This window comes from Pelodiscus sinensis, chromosome 29 (assembly GCF_052426305.1).
Source record: "Pelodiscus sinensis isolate ZL-2025 chromosome 29, ASM5242630v1, whole genome shotgun sequence".
NCBI lineage: Eukaryota > Metazoa > Chordata > Testudines > Trionychidae > Pelodiscus > Pelodiscus sinensis.
The window spans coordinates 7,279,449-7,297,286 of NC_143080.1; the positions used below are offsets into that span (position 1 = coordinate 7,279,449).

The 17,838-nt window shown below is 61.6% G+C and overlaps 2 protein-coding genes across 4 annotated transcripts; both read left to right on the forward strand.

The window, feature by feature from the left end:
- Positions 1-4,001: 4,001 nt before the first annotated feature.
- Positions 4,002-8,414, forward strand: LOC142821007 (receptor activity-modifying protein 2-like). Its single transcript, XM_075911492.2, has 5 exons — positions 4,002-4,105; positions 5,764-5,802; positions 6,217-6,243; positions 6,873-7,014; positions 8,069-8,414. Exons 1-5 carry the CDS (start codon positions 4,045-4,047, stop codon positions 8,412-8,414), a joined length of 615 nt encoding a protein of 204 aa, XP_075767607.2. The 5' UTR covers positions 4,002-4,044.
- Positions 8,415-8,568: 154 nt separating this feature from the next.
- On the forward strand, positions 8,569-17,762 carry RAMP2 (receptor activity modifying protein 2). Of its 3 annotated transcripts, XM_006125693.5 has the most exons (6): positions 8,569-9,345; positions 11,118-11,271; positions 13,338-13,472; positions 14,347-14,469; positions 15,536-15,638; positions 16,720-17,762. In XM_006125693.5, the coding sequence occupies exons 2-6, from the start codon at positions 11,208-11,210 to the stop codon at positions 16,979-16,981; spliced, it is 687 nt and encodes a 228-aa protein (XP_006125755.2). In that variant the 5' UTR covers positions 8,569-9,345; positions 11,118-11,207; the 3' UTR covers positions 16,982-17,762. The 3 variants fall into 3 exon arrangements, with proteins under 3 accessions (XP_006125755.2, XP_075767606.1, XP_075767605.2); XM_075911491.2 differs by lacking the exon at positions 8,569-9,345 and having other exon boundaries at positions 10,603-11,271; XM_075911490.2 differs by lacking the exons at positions 8,569-9,345; positions 11,118-11,271 and adding an exon at positions 11,684-12,485.
- Positions 17,763-17,838: the final 76 nt, after the last annotated feature.

Below are 17,838 nucleotides of genomic sequence, written 5' to 3' on the forward strand. Positions count from 1 at the left end.
CCCCCACAGCGGACCAGAAACCATGACAGCAGCCCCCATGGGGGGCCAGAATCACAGTGGCAGTCCCCACGGGGTGGGGTGGGGGGGGCTGGGAGACGAGTTGGGAGCCAGCTGGTCCCCCCTCACTCTCTCTTTAATTGGTTCAGCTCAGTGGTAGCGCTGCGTGGAACCAATTAAACGGGATTTTACATCCCTGTGCTGGAGTGAATCGGGGCCTCATTGATAGTCCCAGCTTTACCTGCTAGAGCCGGTGGGTTGAATTCCCCCTACCCAGAAGTTCTCCCCCAGGGAAGGGGAGGCGCTCCCAAGTGCTGACACTGGTGGATTTCTGTCCCGTCTTTTCCTACACCCTGATCTGAGCTGGCCGCCTTCCTGCTCGGTGGTGCGTGCAGCTGCCTGGTCATCAGTTTCAGGGCATAGCTGGAAGACCCCGGGGGCTGCTGCTCACAGGCAGGGTTGTATTGTCCGGCTGCTAAGGGAGAGCCAGTTCCCTCAGCCTGATCCCTGACTTAGTGTGATCCCAGGTCTCAGGAGTCTGGCGAGAACCCGGGCCTAGCCAAGTTATGTTCTGTGCCGCAGGTCACCGTGGTACTATGCACACCCATAGAACGTGCGGCACTGGGGACTGAGGGGTCCAAGCAAGAGTTTGAAGTACCGGTAGCCTGATTCATGCCCACCCTCCAGGCCTCCTATGCTGCTCAGGCAGCAACCCGGAGCATTAATGTATGTAGAAATAGGGAGGAACTGGTTGAGAATTTGAAAGTGGAAGGCAGCGTGGGTGAAAGTGATCGTGAAATAATAGAGTTCACAATTCTCAGGAAGAGTAGAACGGAGAACTGCAAAACAGAGACAATGGATTCCAGGAAGGCGGATTTTTGTATGCTCAGAGAGCTGATAGGTAAGGTCCCATGGGAATCAAGACTGAGGGGAAAAACAACTGAGGAGAGTTGGCAGTTTTTCAAAGGGACATTGTTAAGGGCCCAAAAGCAAGGTATTCCGCTACATAGGAAAGATAGAAAATATGGCAAAAGTCTGCCTTGGCTTAACCATGAGATCTTGCATGATCTAAAAATAAAAAAGGAGTCATAAAAAATGGAAACTAGGACAAATTACGAAGGATAAATATAGGCAAACAACACAAGCATGCGGGGCAAGATTAGAAAGGCAAAGGCACAAAATGAGCTCAAACTAGCTACAGGAATAAAAGGAAACAAAAAGACTTTTTATAAATACATTAGAAGCAAGAGGAAGATCAAGGACAGGGTAGGCCCACTGCTCAGTAAGGAGGGAGAAACAGCAAAAGGAAACTTGGAAATGGCAGAGATACTTAATGACTTCTTTGTTTCAGTCTTCACCGAGAAGTCTGATATAGTGAATGCCAGTGGGAAGGGAATAGATTTAGAAGATAAAATAAAAAAATAACAAGTTAAAAATCACTTAGAAAAGTTAGATGCCTGCAAGTCACCAGGCCCTGATGAAATGCACGCTAAAATACTCAAGGAGCTGATAAGAGGAGGTATCTGAGCCTCTAGCTAACATCTTTGGAAAATCATGGGAGACGAGAGATTTCAGAAGACTGGAAAAGGGCAAATATTGTGCCCATCTATAAAAAGGGAAATAAGAACAACCCAGGAAACTACAGACCAGTTAGTTTAACTTCTGTGCCAGGGAAGATAATGGAGCAAGTAATTAAGGAAATCATCTGCAAACTCTTGGAAGGTGGTAAAGTGACAGGGAACAGCCAGCATGGATTTGTAAAGAACAAATCAAGTCAAACCAATCTGATAGCTTTCCTTGATAGGATAACGAGTTTTGTGGATAAGGGAGAAGCAGTGGATGTGGTATACCTAGACTTTAGTAAGGCATTTGATATGGTCACACATGATATTCTTATCAATAAACTAAGCAAATACAATTTAGATGGGGCTACTATAAGGTGGGTGCATAACTGGCTGGATAACCATACTCAGAGAGTGGTTATTAAGGTTCTCAATCCTGCTGGAAAGGTATAACAAGTGGGGTTCCGCAGGGAGTCTGTTTTGGGACTGGTTCTGTTCAATATCTTCATCAACGATTTAGATATTGGCATTGAAAGTACGCGTATTAAGTTTGCAGGTGATACCAAGCTGGGAGGGGTTGCAACTGCTTTGGAGGATAGGGTCATAATTCAAAATGATCTGGACAAATTGGAGAAATGGTCTGAGGTAAACAGGATGAAGTTTAATAAGGACAAATACAAAGTGCTCCACTCAGGAAGGAACAATCAGTTTCACACCTACAGAATGGGAAGCGACTGTCTAGGAAGGAGTAGGGCAGAAAGGGATCTAGGGGTTATAGTGGACCACAAGCTAAATATGAGTCAACAGTGTGATGCTGTTGCAAAAAAAGCAAGACACAAGAAGTCATTCTTCCGTGCTATTCTGCGCTGGTTAGACCTCAGTTGGAGTATTGTGTCCACTTCTGGGCATCGCATTTCAAGAAAGATATGGAGAAATTGGAGAGGGTCCAGAGAAGAGCAACAAGAATGATGAAAGGTCTAGAGAACATGACCTATGAGGGAAGGCTGAAAGAATTGGGTTTGTTTAGTTTAGAAAAGAGAAGATTGAGGGAGGACATGATAGCCGTTTTCAGGTATCTAAAAGGGTGTCATAAGGAGGAGGGAGAAAACTTGTTCATCTTGGCCTCTGAGGATAGAACAAGAAGCAATGGCCTTAAACTGCAGCAAGGGAGGTTTAAGTTGGATGTTAGGAAAAAGTTCCGAATTGTCAGGGTGGTGAAACACTGGAATAAATTGCCCAGGGAGGTTGTGGAATCCCCATCTCTGGAGATATTTAAGGGTAGGTTAGATAAATGTCTATCAGGGATGGTCTGGACAGTACTGGGTCCTGCCATGAGGGCAGGGGACTGGACTCGATGACCTCCCGAGGTCCCTTCCAGTCCTAGTATTCTCTGATTCTAGAAATGGCTTGCACACAGCCCTGTTGTGGGGGTATGGCCAGGGTGCCACATGGCAGCTATCTGAGGGCATTCCAGAGGAGTGATGCGCTAGCTAGAACTCTGAGGCTGCTCTAATTTATACCGGGGGGGAGGGGGGGCAAGGCCCTGCATGGCCCTAATTTATAGAGCCAGGGTGGGTAACCTATGACCCGAGCTTGCCTCGATCTGGCTTCTGAAGCTCGAGGCCTCCCCCAGCATTGGGGACTCCCAACCCAGAGCCAAGGGGGGCCACAGAATCTACTAAGCTGCCCCCCTTCGGCTCTGGTGTGTGGGAATGTGGGGAAGGCTCGTTCTGCGTCTCAGTCAGAGGGGTCACATCAGTGCGGTGGGTTTTTGGTTTGTTTGTTTTGCTTCTCACGTGTGTGCAGCCCCCAACAGATTTTTCTGCGGGTCAGCGGCCCCCGAACGCAAAAAAGGTTCCGCCCCGCTGCTTGAGAGAGTGCAAATGAGACACGGCTGATCCCCACCCAGTCCCGACACATCGTATCATGGCCGGCTGGAATCCTGGCACCCGCCAGTTCTGCCTCTTCCCACGAGAGACAGATTTGGTACTGGGAGATTTTCCAAGGGCAGGGGTGTTTCCTCCTCTCTCCCTGTTGTCTTTGCTCCGTGTGGCTACTCCAGAGCGGGGGCCTGGGCAGTGGCTGCCCCATAACCACCATGCTAACTCCCCAAGAGCCTGGGCACTTAATAAATTACACCCAACGAAGAAGGGGCAGAGCTAGGAAAACATTGGATAAGCAGAACTGCATGGTACCAGCCAGCCGCCTCCCAGCCCCCAGCCCACCCCGAGTAGCCCAGCCAGCTCCCTCATCCCCCAGCTCACCCTGCCTGCACAGGTACCCGCATCTCACCTGGCCTCTTATCTGATGACTTTGGAGCCTGGAAGGTCCAGCCCCTTGGTGTTTTCCCTGCCTCTTCCCTCCCATTGGCCGGGCTGCGACCAGTAGGGGCACTCGAAGGGGTGATAAAGGGCGGGGGCGATATCTGGGACTGAGGGCCCTGCTAGTGTGGAACCCTCTGCACCCGTGGGCCTGGCAGGGGAGAATGGCCTCCCAGCTCCAGCGACACCTCTGCTGCTGGCTGCTGATCCCTCTTCTGCAGTGGGGTAAGGCAGCTGCCCCCTCCCCCCGTCCGGTTAGGGGGGCGGGAGTGCCAGAGCCTGGGAGCCCCGCGTGGTCCGATTCCCAGCGGGTTGGATGCTGTGGGGCCGTAAGAAGGGCAGGGTAGGCAGGGCGCTGGCCCTGGGTGCATCCAAATCAGAGGCGCAGAGATGCAAGAAGTAAAACCAATAAGCTGCCCCAGTAAAGCGCATGGCGCAGACTGACCTTGGGGGGGGGGATCGTTAAGATTTTGCCCTGGGTGCAAAAATACCTAGTTACCCTGCTGGGGGGCTGAGCCCAGCTCCAGCCCTGATAGGCTGCCCAGGGACCCCCAGCAATAGCCCTGTTGAGGGACCAACCCTTGTCCACGGCCCCGGCTCTGCCCGCGGGAATGGACTGATGGGAAGGGAGCTGCCTCTCCTAGGCTGCTACCCCCGGGACAGCCCCTTCCACACGCCCAGCACCCCGTGGGCTCCCCAGCCCTCCCTGCTGTGCTGGAGGGACCCCGGGGGGACTGTGCATCACCTGGCCGGGCGCAGCGGCTCCCCTAGCCGGGCCCTTGGTATTGACTCTGGAGCCGGACGCGTTTCAGCCCTTCGCTGTCTCCCACCCGCACAGCCCCTGCCCGGCTGCTCTGCCCGGCTGTGAGGTCCCAGCTGGGAGAGAGGAGGGGGCGGGAGCCACGGGCTGCTCTCCTTGCACAAGCCTGTAGGGCCATGAAAGGCCGGGGGGAGGGGGCAACTATGTGGGCTGGCTCCTGCCCTGGTGGCTAGTTGGCATATGGGGGGGGAGGGAGATAGCCTGCTCTGACTCCCCACCCCTGCCCCCCTGCAGGGGTTTGGGTTCCTTTCTGCTGGGCTGTCCCACGGGGGACCCCTTTTCAGGAGCCTCGGGCAGAGCAGGTGCCACGTGGCTCTGGGTGACTTATTGGGCTGGTTAGAAGCCCAGGGGCTGATCAGCGTGTCGTGCTCCCAGCCAGGGCCCGGCCGGTGGTGCTGAGGCAGCTGTTCCGGGCCAAGGCACCAAGAGCCAGTGGGGCTGTGCTGGGTGGGGTGGGAGGAGGTCCAGGTGAGCTGGTGCAGGGCCCCATATTGGGCTATGGGGCCCATATTCACAGCTTTCAGGGGTGGATGGGAATCCTTCCCCGGAGGTATGATTGGACCTGTGCTAGGGAGGGACTGCAGCGCTCATCTCAGCTTGAGCAGGTGACACGCCTGGGTGTAGAGTGGCCTGGGGGGGGGGAGGCCCAGCACCAAAGGCCCAAGCCCCCACCTCTCCCACAATCGCTCTCCTTTCCTCCTTAGTAGGCTGAAAGTTTAAAAGAAACAAAAGGAAGCATTTCTTCACACAACACACAGTCAACCTGTGGAACTCCTCGCCACAGGACATTGTGAAGGCCAGGACTTTAACAGGGTTCAAAAAAGAGCTAGATACAATTATGGAGGACAGGTTCAGCAATGGCTAATAGGTGGGCAGGAAAGGCGTCCCTAGCCTGTGTTTGTCAGAAGCTGGGAATGGGCGACAGGGGAGGGCTCCCTGCTGTGTCCATTCCCTCGGGGGCACCTGGCGTTGGCCGCTCTCAGCAGACAGGACACTGGGCTAGATGGACCTTTGGGCTGACCCAGCCTGGCCGTTCTTATGTGCTTCTTTTCTCCTGCTGCAGGCCACGGGGAGCTGACCTACGGAGACCTTGAAGATGAAAGTAAGAGAGCCCTGCATTCGCTTTCCAAGGCGGGATCCTGGGGGCCCGATCCTGAACACCCACATTCACCCTGCGCCACCCCCCCCCCACCCTCTAGCTGCCCCTGCTCCTGAGGTGGCTGCTGTAGGGACGCTGAGCTGCCGGCACATGGGGGTTTCCCTTCGGAGCCATCCTCAGCTCCCCCGTGGCCCCCACCCAGCATTATGGGGACCCCTTGCTCCTGGGGTCCCTTCCTGGAGGATTCCCCAAGGTCCCAGCCAGCAGCTAGAGCAGCCTGGACCAGGGTGAGAGAGACGGTGCCCCCGCTGCTCATGGGGCCCCCGACACAGCTGGACCGATTCCCCCTGGCCAGGCCCTGTTGGCTCACGTCCGCCCTCCCCGGCCTGCGCTGATCTTGCCCCTTTGTTCTTGCAGGTCATTACCTGTATCTCGAGGAGGATGGTGAGTGACGCCCCTTGTGCCCACCTTTCCCTGGGTCCTCAGGACCGTGCCTGGGGGCACCGTGCATCACACATCGCAGACCCACTCGGGGCAGGGTGGAGGGGTGCCCCAGGGCTGGGCAGAGAGAGGGACGCGGCGCTTGCCCTGCCGGGCTCCCATTCCTAGGAACACCCAACTGCACCAGCTCAGCCAGCTCGCAAGCTGCCGTCCCAGCTCTGTGCCGCACTGAGGCTCGTTCCGAACCACGGCCCCCGCTGGGTGGCCTGGAGTGTCTGGCCAGGCCCCTGGGATCCCCTGCCTTAGCTGGAGCTCTCAAAACAGCCTCTCCGGAGAGCCTGGGGTTGGTTCTAACACTGCCGTGCCCCAGACAACAGCCCAGTGCGAGGGACGCTCTCTGGGCTTTGGGAGGGGGCAGGAGCTGGACTGTGGGGGTAGAGTTAGTGGAAGGAGCGGAGGGACACAGGGCCGAGCTGCGGGTTGGGGTCCTCATCTGCCCCCAGCCCATGTGCTTTGTTAGGAGCTGAGGGCCGAGCAGGTTAGGCTGGCATGGCGGTGCCAGGGCCTGCGCCCAGCCTGGAGCTCCGCCAAGGCTCCCCTGGGGTGGCTAACGGGCAGGTCTCTTCTCCTAGGCCCCTTCGCCGAGGACGGGGGGTTGGCCCACTGCAGGGACACCTACCTGGAGTGGATCTCCCTGTACTGCTGGACCACCTTCCACGCCACGGTCATGGCCACGCCGGAGCGGAGCCGGTGTCAGTGGGACCAGATCGGCAGGTCTGGACAGATCCTTGCTTCTGGGGCTGGGAGCTGAGTGTGGGCAGAGCGCCGGGGCGGGCAGGCTCTGGGGTAGAGCGTGGTGTCCCGCTCTAGACAGGTCCCGGGGCCCCGAGTCCTCCGGCTCTGGAATGATCCCGAGGGGGAAGGGGATTTTCGAATGAGTTAGCCTGCCATGTCCTGTCTCCCTGTGCGCAGCTGTCAGCCTGCTGAGAGCAGGGTGCATTGTGCGGAGTGCCACTGGTGCATGCAGCATCCAGCATGTGGGGTGGTGTGCAGTGCACCATTGGCTGCGTGCAGCGTCTGGTGTGCGAGGCGGTATGCAGCACACTGTCGGCTGCATTCAATATCCAGCGTGCGGGGTGGTGTGCAGCACACCATCGGCTGCGTGCAGAGTGCGGGCTGGTGTGCAGGGCACCATTGGCTGCATGCAGAGTGCGGGCTGGTGTGCAGGGCACCATTGGCTGCATGCAGAGTGCGGGCTGGTGTGCAGGGCACCATCGGCTGCATGCAGAGTGCGGGCTGGTGTGCAGGGCACCATTGGCTGCGTGTGGAGTGCGGGCTGGTGTGCAGGGCACCATTGGCTGCGTGCAGCGTCTGGTGTGCGAGGCGGTATGCAGCACACTGTCGGCTGCATTCAATATCCAGCGTGCGGGGTGGTGTGCAGCACACCATCGGCTGCGTGCAGAGTGCGGGCTGGTGTGCAGGGCACCATCGGCTGCATGCAGAGTGTGGGCTGGTGTGCAGGGCACTATTGGCTGCGTGCGGAGTGTGGGCTGGTGTGCAGGGCACCATTGGCTGCGTGTGGCGTGCGGGCTGGTGTGCAGCGCACCGTCAGCTGCGTGTGGCTTCCCATATGTGGCTGCACAGCTCCCAGCAGTGGCTGGGTAGCAGGGTGCTGAGTGCACGCGGTCTGTGGTGCGTGGGGACCCCCGGCCAGTGCCCAGCTCAGGGCTCGTCTGGGGGACCTCGCTGGCGGCTGCTGCGCCCTGAAGCCCCAAACCCCGCAGACCTGGCCAGGCTCAGTCTCACATCTCCTCCTTTCCCTCCGCAGGATCTACAGCGACCTCTCCAACTGCACGGCGCTCATGGCCGAGGCGCTGTCCTGCCCCTGGCCCGGCCCCGCTCTTGACTCCTTCTTCCTGCAAATCCACATGGAATATTTCGCCAACTGCACCAGGCCTGCTAGCTCCCCACCCAGCCAGCCGCCCCGGGGGCCCGTCCTAGCCATGGCCGCGGTGCTCGCCTGCCTGACCCCTCTGGCGGCTGCTCTCACCTTCTGCAAGGCTGCGCCAGAGCCAGACCGGCCGCTCCCTGCAGCACCATCTGGGCTCAGGAGACAAAGGGCTGCTTCTTATGCAGGCCTGGGCACCAGCTGGACAGGGAGAGAAAGTGTCTAGTGGTTGGGGGGGGGTAGAGGAGGGGAGCCAGGGACGGGATCTCCTCCTGGCTTGGGGAGGGGGATGGGATCTGGGGGGTTAGAGCAGGGAGGGCTGGGAGCCAGGACTCCTGGGATCCATCCCAGCTGTGGGAGGGAAGTGAGGACTAGTGGTTAGAGGAGGGGGGGCTGCTGGGAATTCTCTTCCCAGCTCTGTGGTGGATTCCCCGGAGTCCTCCCCTGCTTGTAATGGGGGTAGCAATGCTGCTTCGCCCTGGGGGCGGCTGGTCTTGGGAGGGGGAACATTCAGGGCCCAGCCAGGGGGTGCTGGTTGCTCTCCAGGCCCAGGCGTGATGAACCCAGACCCCCCGCAGCCTCGGCCTGTCCAGAGCGCTCAGCCGGAGCGGACACGCCTGGAGCAGTTCCCAGGTTCAGTGGGCAGCAATCGCAGGTCCTGTCCCACTGCCAGAAGTGGGCTTCCCCATAGCCTCCAGGCCCTGCCTGCCCTGCCCCGACTCGCACCCCGCTGGGGCAGGAGAACGGGAGGAGCTGAGGGCCCTTGCTGGGCCAGGTAGAGGAGAATCACATGAGCAAGCGACTGCTTGGCCCCCTCTAAACTCCAGCCGGGGGGCTGACATCAGTGGGTGTTTCCCTGGCAGGGAGAAGCTCTCTGCCGAGCTCCAGTCTTGGCTCCTGACAACGAAGGACGAGATCCAGGGGCTGTAACCCTGAATCCGCCCTGGGCAGCTCCGTGGGCTGGGCGTTCTCCGTTCCAGAGGCGGCTGATTTCCAGGGAGCAGCTGGGAGCGTCCTGGCAGGAGCGCCCCGGACGCAGGCCAGCGCTAATTGGCCGGTGGCTCAAGGACTCTGCCAGCGAAAGCCCAGGACACGGAGCGATAGGATCTCCCCGGAGCAGGAGCCTTTGGCCCTGTCATTGACACACTGCCTGGAAGGTCCAAAGACTGACTTTAGGGGGGACCGTTGAGGCTGTCTCAGACCACAAGGGAACCGAGTTTGTTTGGGCTCAGCGGGATCCCCATAGGAGCAGGAGCATGTCTCAGAGCTACTGCGCAGGGCGGTGCCATTCGGAAGTGTTCACTTCTGCATGGGGGCACCCAGGATTGGGATACCACAGGGGGTTGCGAGTCAGGCTGGAGGGACCCTGGCAGAGCTGAGGGAGAGGCGGGTGGGTTTGGGACAGAGGGGGGGTGCAGCTCAGAGTGGGGGGGCCCTGGCAGAGCTGAGGGGGAGGCGGGTGGGGCTGGGACAGCGGGGAGGGGGTGCAGCTCAGAGTGGGGGGCCCTGGCAGAGCTGAGGGGGAGGTGGGGGGGCCAGAGGGGAGGGGGTGCAGCTCAGAATGAGAGGCCCTGGCATAGCTGAGGGGGAGGCGGGTGGGGCTGGGACAGCGGGGAGGGGGTGCAGCTCAGAATGAGAGGCCCTGGCATAGCTGAGGGGGAGGCGGGTGGGGCTGGGACAGCGGGGAGGGGGTGCAGCTCAGAGTGGGGGGCCCTGGCAGAGCTGAGGGGGAGGTGGGTGGGGCTGGGACAGAGGGGAGGGGGTGCAACTCAGAATGAGAGGCCCTGGCATAGCTGAGGGGGAGGCGGGTGGGGCTGGGACAGCGGGGAGGGGGTGCAGCTCAGAGTGGGGGCCCTGGCAGAGCTGAGGGGGAGGTGGGTGGGGCTGGGACAGCGGGGAGGGGGTGCAGCTCAGAGTGGGGGCCCTGGCAGAGCTGAGGGGGAGGCGGGTGGGGCTGGGCCAGAGGGGAGGGGGTGCAGCTCAGAGTGGGGGCCCTGGCAGAGCTGAGGGGGAGGCGGGTGGGGCTGGGACAGCGGGGAGGGGGTGCAGCTCAGAGTGGGGGCCCTGGCAGAGCTGAGGGGGAGGCGGGTGGGGCTGGGACAGCGGGGAGGGGGTGCAGCTCAGAGTGGGGGCCCTGGCAGAGCTGAGGGGGAGGCGGGCGGGGCTGGGACAGAGGGGAGGGGGTGCAGTTCAGAGTGGGGGCCCTGGCAGAGCTGAGGGGGAGGTGGGTAGGGCTGGGACAGAGGGGAAGGGGTGCAGCTCAGAATGAGGGGTCCTGGCAGAGCTGCGGGGGAGGCGGGTGGGGCTGGGACAGAGGGGGGGGTGCAGCTCAGAGTGGGGGGGCCCTGGCAGAGCTGAGGGGGAGGCGGGTGGGGCTGGGTCAGCGGCAAAGCAGATTTGTCTTAATTAAGCTGCTAGCACCCAACTCCCACTTGAGTAACGTCCCTTGGGGGTCCCCGTGGCCTCCAGGCACTGCCCCGATGCTGCCAGGTCTCAGTCCCTTCCCCGGGGCCGGGCCTGCCTCTTCCCCAGGCTGCGGGGAGTGGGCAGGCGGGGGTCAGGACCCCAGCCCCACCGCTCGCTCCTGGCCGTGCCCACCCCAGGCTAGTCCACATGCCGTGCCTGCTGCCCGGAGCCAGTGGATTTCACAACCCAGCCCAGCCGGGATTAAAGGGAAATACCCCAGTAAACAAACAGTGGCCCTCCCGAAAGCTGCTGGTGGCGGGACGAGCGGAGCTCTCCTGCTGCCCCGGTGGTGCGGGGAGCTGGCCGGGGCGGCGAAGGCCGTGCCCTGAGGAGCCATGCCTGGCTGGCAGAGCACACACCTAGCTGCGCCGGGCCAGGGGGCGGCTGCTCTGACAGGCGTCCCGCAGGGAGGTCTGGTTTAAGGCAGCACTGAGTAATCTCATTTTTCACACGTCTCCTGTAGTCCCCACCAGCCCGGTCAGAGGAAAGGAGTTGCTTCCTGTTGTTGCCATTGAAATAGCTGGCCTGGCCCGTCGCAGGCCAGCTTTGCAGGATGGCACGATGCAGAGAGACCGGCTCCGGCGGGCTCGGCCCATGGCTCCTGCTGCTGCTCTGCGGTAAGTGCTCTGGGCAGCAGGCCGGCTGGGGGCACTGCCACCAGCCCCGGGAGTTGGGGGGGGGGGAGTTTTCAGCTTGGCTCCGGCTTCCCTGAGCCAGACCCCTTCGGAGCCCCGCGGTGCTCTGTGTGCCTGTGGGGCGGGGGGATCCTACGGCAGCACTAACCCAGCCCCCGAAGTCCAGCTCCCTACTGCATGAGAGGTCCTGGGCTTAGAGTGAGCCCTCCACACCAGACTGTGAAGGGGGGGGTCTGGAGGGGGGGGCTACAGCCCCCCCCCCACGCAGGGACCTGAGTGGCAGAGAAATACCCATGTGGAGGAAAAGGTCTTAAGAATGCCCCCCCTCCCCGCCCCGTTCCCTGTGGGAAGCTCAGACTCCAGCTCTGCTTCTGCACCCTTGGGCAGCTCCCTGCCCTCTTTGTGCCTCAGTGTCCCCATGCGTGGGATGGAGGAGGGGTCGGGGGAGAGGGAGCTGGGCTCTGTGCAGCACGGTTAGAATGCAGGGCTGTGCTGGGGACCCCGCTCATGCCTGGAGGGGCAGGCGTGTGTCTGGAGGGACCCTGCCAGGACAGTCCCGGCTCTTCCGCCTGTCGCAGCACCATGGGCGGGTTCGCTTGGCTCAGGGCCTTTGGCTCTTCCCAGACATAAACGGACCTCAACGACGCGCCGAGCGGCTGAGAATTCCCCGTCCGGCTGGAAAAGCCCCAGGAGCCAGGACGGATGAGCCAAACGGGCTGCGGGAAATGGCTGGCCTGGCCCGAGAGGCGCTGGGGTCGAATCGGCCGTTGGGGTGGCCCTTGCAAGCCAGCTGCCTCCCCTGGGAGCCCAGGGCCATTGCTGGGGTCAGATTTGCTCATGGTGGGGGGGCTGGGACAGGATCTGCAGGGGGCGTGCTGAGAGTCACTGAACCAGACTGAAGCCTGTAGCTGTTGGAACCGCGTCTAGCCAAGGGTGCGCAGACAGGCGGATGGGAACAAAAATTGCTGATTGCTGAGATCCTCAAAGGGCAGGAGCAGACGGAGAGTCAGCAAAGGACTGGTCCCGCTGTGCCATGCACCAGCCCCATCAAGTCCCAGCTCTCAGTCTCTCTGAGCCTGGACCGGCTCCCAGCCCTGCCAAGCCCCCATTCCCTAGCCTGGCCTTGCCATGGGTCAGAGCCCCCACAGCTGTCCGTGATGGGCCAGACTCTGATCTCGCTGTGGGGAAAAACTGGGGTAAGTCCAGGTTCTCTCTGGAGTCACCACACCCAGCCTGGCCCCAGGAGGTCTGGGTGCCTCTGAGTCAGGACACAAACACACACAAACTCAGCTCCTTGTCCCTGCTCCAGTGGGGGAGCCATCGGGGAAATGGAGGGGTCAGGGCCTGGCTGCTCACGGGTGAGGCCCTGAGCCAGGAGGCCCCTGGCAGGCTCCGGGGCCCGCTGGGCTGAGCGATGGAGCCGCCGTGGCTGGGAGGGGTTGGAGCTGGTGGGGGTGCTGGCCTCAGACCTACCTCTAGCCCCCAGAATTCACCCCTGTGGCGGCACTCCCCTCCTCTGGTCTCTCCTCTAGAAGTTGCCCCGACCAGCTGACTCTGCTGCCCGCCCCAAACAGCTGGGGGAGCTGAGCAGGACATGTGCCCCCGTGGGCAGCTCGCAGAGGTGCTGGGCACACACTGCACCGGCGGTGCCCACATTCTGCCAGGGATCCAGCGCTGTCTGACCACCTGGAGTCCAATGTTCCCTCTCATTTTCGTGTGTGGAATAAATTTTGTGGTGTGCACTGGCGCATGTGTGGGTGTGCACCTCCCATAGAAGTACATGCTACGGGCTGTGCACACTGTGCTAATCAGCTGGGTGGCATTTAAATCTCTCCTGGGTGGCCGCCCAAGCACTCAGCTTACAGGGACCCCTGGCCACGTCTGCGAATCTCAGTCTAAATCCCCCCCCTGGTGCCCCATCCTGATTCCGGGTTAAAGGGCCCCAGGGGTGTCACTGCCACCCACGAGACCCCAGTTCGGGGCAGGGTGCCTGGCTGGGTAGCAGCATCCCCTGTGGGGCGCATCTCACTGGCGTTTCTCCCCTCCAGCGACTCTCGGGCGCTCCCTCCCTCCCGCCGGCACTTCTGTGCCCGAATTGGAGTCTATGGCCGAGATGTGGAAAAGCCCAGAGAATGGGTCTGAGCTGCTGCACAACTGGAGTCTGGCCTTGAACATGACTAGGAGTGAGTGGTGGGACCTGCCATGGGCGGGGCAGCGAGAGCTGAGCTCGCCGGGCCGGGCTCCAGGGAGCCCTCCCCTGCCACGGGCTAGCAAGTCTGCCCAGTACCCATCTCCCTTTGTCAGTGAACGAGCCCCGGGCATCTCACAGCAGGGCCGCTGAGCCCCCTGCAGGGAGGTGGGGGGACCCCACCTGGGGAGCTGGGCGAACCCACGTGCAAAGAGGGGACGTGCTGGTGGGAGGCGGCATGGGTGGCTGGAGTGCCTCTGGCTTCAGCCCACACCCTCTTCATTTCCCCTTTCGGCTCCCACTCCCATCCTGCTGCAGCCACCCCGTGAGCTGTGGGCACGTGGCGGGTGCTCAGGGGAGAGCTCAAGTTGTTCCTTCCTGCTCTCTGGCCTGGCTGCCCTGGCTGGCTCCGAGGGAGGCCCAGTGCCAGGAGGCCTCTGGCAGGCTCCGGGGCCCGCTGGGCTGAGCGATGGAGCTGCCGTGGCTGGGAGGGATTGGAGCTGGGGGGGTTGGGCTCAGATCCGCCTCTAGCCTCCAGAATTCACCCCTGTGGCGGCGCTCCCCTCCCCTGGCCTCTCCTCTAGAAGCCGGTTGTCTCTGCTGCCCACCCCAAACAGCCAGGGAGCAGGGCAGGGCGCAAGCCCCGAGGGGTGACAAGCAGTGCCCACAGCTCAGCTCTGTCCGGCAACCAGGCCCTTGACAACAGAACCAGGGGCCATGTCTGCAAATCCTCCTGTTGTGCCCTGTCCTGATTCCGGGTTAAAGGGCCCCAGGGGTGTCACTGCCACCCACCCAGTTCGGGGCAGGGCGCCTGGCCGGGCAGCAGCAACCCCCGTGGGCCACATCTCACTGGCGCTTCTCCCCTCCAGTGGCTCTCAGGAGCCTCCCTCCCGTGCTGGGACTGAGGTCCATGGCTGAGCTCTGGGGGAAGCAGATCGTGGCCGAGTTGAAGCTGCTGCACAACGAGAGCCAGTTCTTCAACATGACACGGGGTGAGTGGCAGGGCCCCGCCAGGCTCGCTGTGCTGGGACCACGCCGGGCTCCAGGGAGCTTCTGCCCGGCTCCCGGCTCCCTTTGACAGTGAATGAGCCCTGGGCATCTCACTGCTCCGTCAGCGCTGGCGGGCTCTGCACCGTCTGACCCATGTCATTTCTGTGGCTTGTGTGTCCTGCCCCACCTGCACCCAGCAGCCCTGGACACCCCAGGGAGGGACCCTTCCAGGGGAAACGGGTGCCTTGTGCCTGGCAGGGATGGGCACGTCACACACCCTGGGAATGCCAGCGTTCCCGGATGCACCCCTCCCGCTCTTACAGGCTTCCTTCCCAGTCCCCCTTCCCTGGGCCATCCAGCCAGTCCCTCAGGCATGGGCTTTGCCAAGCGCCATGCTGCACTGCCTACCCTGGCCGTATGGATGGGGGAATTTAAAGGTCCAGTGACTTTTTTTTTTTTGCTCAACAAGTTTGGTCAGATTTTTTTCCAACCAATTTCCTCCGCCCCCTCCCCCTCCGTCATGTTCAGGATTTTTTGTGAAAGTATCTGGCTACCCTACGGGTCAGTGCTTCATGCTAGCTAAGGGCTCTCTCCTGGCTGGGGGTTTACACAGTCAGAGAGGCTGCCCTCCCAGCCGCTCAGCTATTCCCTGACAGCCATGGGACAGGTGCTCTGGGCCGGCAGCCGCTCACAAGCATCCAACCAACACAAACCTCCTTCTTGTAGCTCTGCTACCTGCTATCACACCAGGAGCACCCCGGGCAGCCCGCCTGATCCCCGCTGCGTATTTGTCAGTGGAGCCATGGCAAGAGCTGGCACCTGGCCTGCCAATGTCACCCCAGGGCCACCCCTGTTGGGAGCTGGTGTGGGAGCAATGGGGAGGGATGTCCGGGCAGGGGATTCCAGGCTCGGGCTAGGGGGATCCTGTGTGAATCAGAGACCAGCCTTGCCAGTTCTGTCCCTGGCAGTGCCGGTCCCAAGGGGTGGGCCCTGTGCTCAGGTGGGCTCCCAGGCCTGCGCTTGCTGCCACCAGCTTCTTGCTCAGAGCTTTGGTTTTCTTCTTTCCAGATGAAATTTACAAAAGCATCACCAGCTGGTGTTGGGAGGAGTTCAGAGAGTGGATGCTGGGCGTGCCCGGGGCGCAGCTGTGCGAATGGAGAGTCATCAGCAGGTATCAGGGGGACGGGAGATGAACCAGCCCGGGGCATGAAGCCCCTCTGTGGAGTTTGCTCTTTGGCTCCCTCCTGGCAGAGCCCTTTCTGCCGGGTGCCAGCCTGTGAGCGGCAGAGAGCCACGGCCAGCCTGGCAGAGGGGCAGGGGGCCAAGTGCGCAGGGGTCTGCCCCGGGGCCCTGCGGAGCCTGACGCCGGTCTGTGGCTGGGCAGAGCACGGAGATCGTTTCCTGCGGGGCGCTGGGAGGACAAGAAAAAAATCTCTCCTATAGCCGCTGTTCCAAACTGTTAAGCGGGGTTGCTGCCCTTTCCAGAACTTTGTCGGGTGGGCAGAGATTCTGCGTGTTGCTGCCCCCAGTGGAGCTCAGAACAGACATATTTGCCCTGCACCCCCAGGGACCTGCGGGTCCTCCACCTGCCCTGCTGCATTGCTCCACCCACACCTGGCTTCCGCAGGGCCGGTGGGGAGCCAGGCATGACTGAAACGTGCGGCACTCACATATTCCCTGCCCACTGTTGTCCCCCAGCTCTCTCCAGCCCCAGGCACCCTCCCACGCTGCAGCGCCAAGGTGTGTGCCTGGCTTTGCGGCCTGTGGCTTGCGAGCAGGGCTGGGGTGGGCCCAGTGGGCAGGACACCACACGAGGTCTCAGGGACCTGGGTTCAAGCCCAGCTGTTCCAGGGCTTGGCGACACAGCCTTGGGCAAGCCACGTCCTGCCCCGTTCCTCCGTTTCCCCGTCACTAATGGGGCTGCTCCCGTTTTGGAGCTCGGGGGTGAGAAGAGCCAGGCTCTAGTAGAATGATCATGAACCTGCCCAGCTCGGGCAGCCCTGGTAATACGACCTGACAGGCCAGTCAGGGAGTCTCCTGCTCACACAGTTTCCCAGTGTCTGCACCTGGGCTCCCCGTTTCCACCCGTCCGTGCTGCCTGCTGCCACTCTGGCAGGGCAAAGCAGCCAGCGCTGCGGAATGGGAGCCTCCTGGCACGGCAAGCCGACCGGCTCCTCAGCGGTGGGTCTGGCTGCACCAGCCCCGGATAATGGCTTAGTCCTGAAGCCATTCTCCGGCTTGTCCCCCCCCAGGCCATACAGCAACCTCCGCGACTGCCTGGAGACCTTGGCGGACAAGCTGAACTACAGCGACGGCTACCCCAACGGCATCGCCGACAAGTTCATCGTGCTGAGCCACCACACCTACTTCCTGAACTGCACCCAGGAGCACCCCGTGTTCCTGGACCCGCCGGAGGACCTGCTCCTGGCCCTCATCTTTGCTCCCATCTGCCTCATCCCTTTCCTGGTCACTCTGGTGGTGTGGAGGAGCAAGGACAGCAAGATGCAGGCCTGAGAACCACAGGGCTCCTGGGGGGCACGAGAGGTGAACCAGGCCGGGCTGGAAACTCTGAGCCCACCTGACCTCGCCCCAGGCGAGCCAGCCCCCGGCCTGCTGGACTGCCCGGCCCAACGGTTTGGAGACGCTCCGGAGAACCAGCTCCAAACGGCTCCCTCTGAGCCCCGGCCTCTCTGGCAGAATGCCCAGGGTTTGCACCGGGCCTGCTCAAACGAGGCAACCGCGCTGGGCTGTCCGTGCCAGGCCTGCAGGAGGAGAGCGCCCCATGGCCTCTGGGTCTCAGGCCCACACAACCCCCCGCTGGGGTCTCAAGGGCAGCTCGCTGCAGCTGGACAAGTGCAAAGCCCCTGCAGGGAAAGGCTCTGCCTCGTCCCAGCCGCCCCGGCACCACGGAGGGGGCAGCTTGCAGAGCAGCTCCAGTGCCCTCCAGAGGGCAGGGGCATGGCCCACGCTGGATAGGCCCACGTGCTCTAGAGAAACACCCTCCCCTCGCACCGCAGCAAGCAAAGGTGGCGGGGCCCGGGCTCGTGGCACAGGGGCAGGAAGGGGGCCCCTCGCCAGGCCCTGTCTTGTGTTTCCAGATGGGCTGTCGTGCCAGGGCAGCGGGTTTCTTGCACCGCATGTTTATGGGGCTGTGGCGCCTGGGGCAGGCTCCCCCGCCATGTGACACTGGAGGCTGGGGGCCTCCTTTACTGGCTTCCCCCAAATGTTTTCCAGCCCCCTTTGCAAACACGCTCCTTGGTTCACCAGCTGGAGATTAAAAACCTGCCCTTCCCGAGCCCTGGCACTTCCTTTCGCCATTTGGTTTCCTGCCTTGGCGCCTGCAGGCCGGTGGGAATGGGGCAATTGGAAGA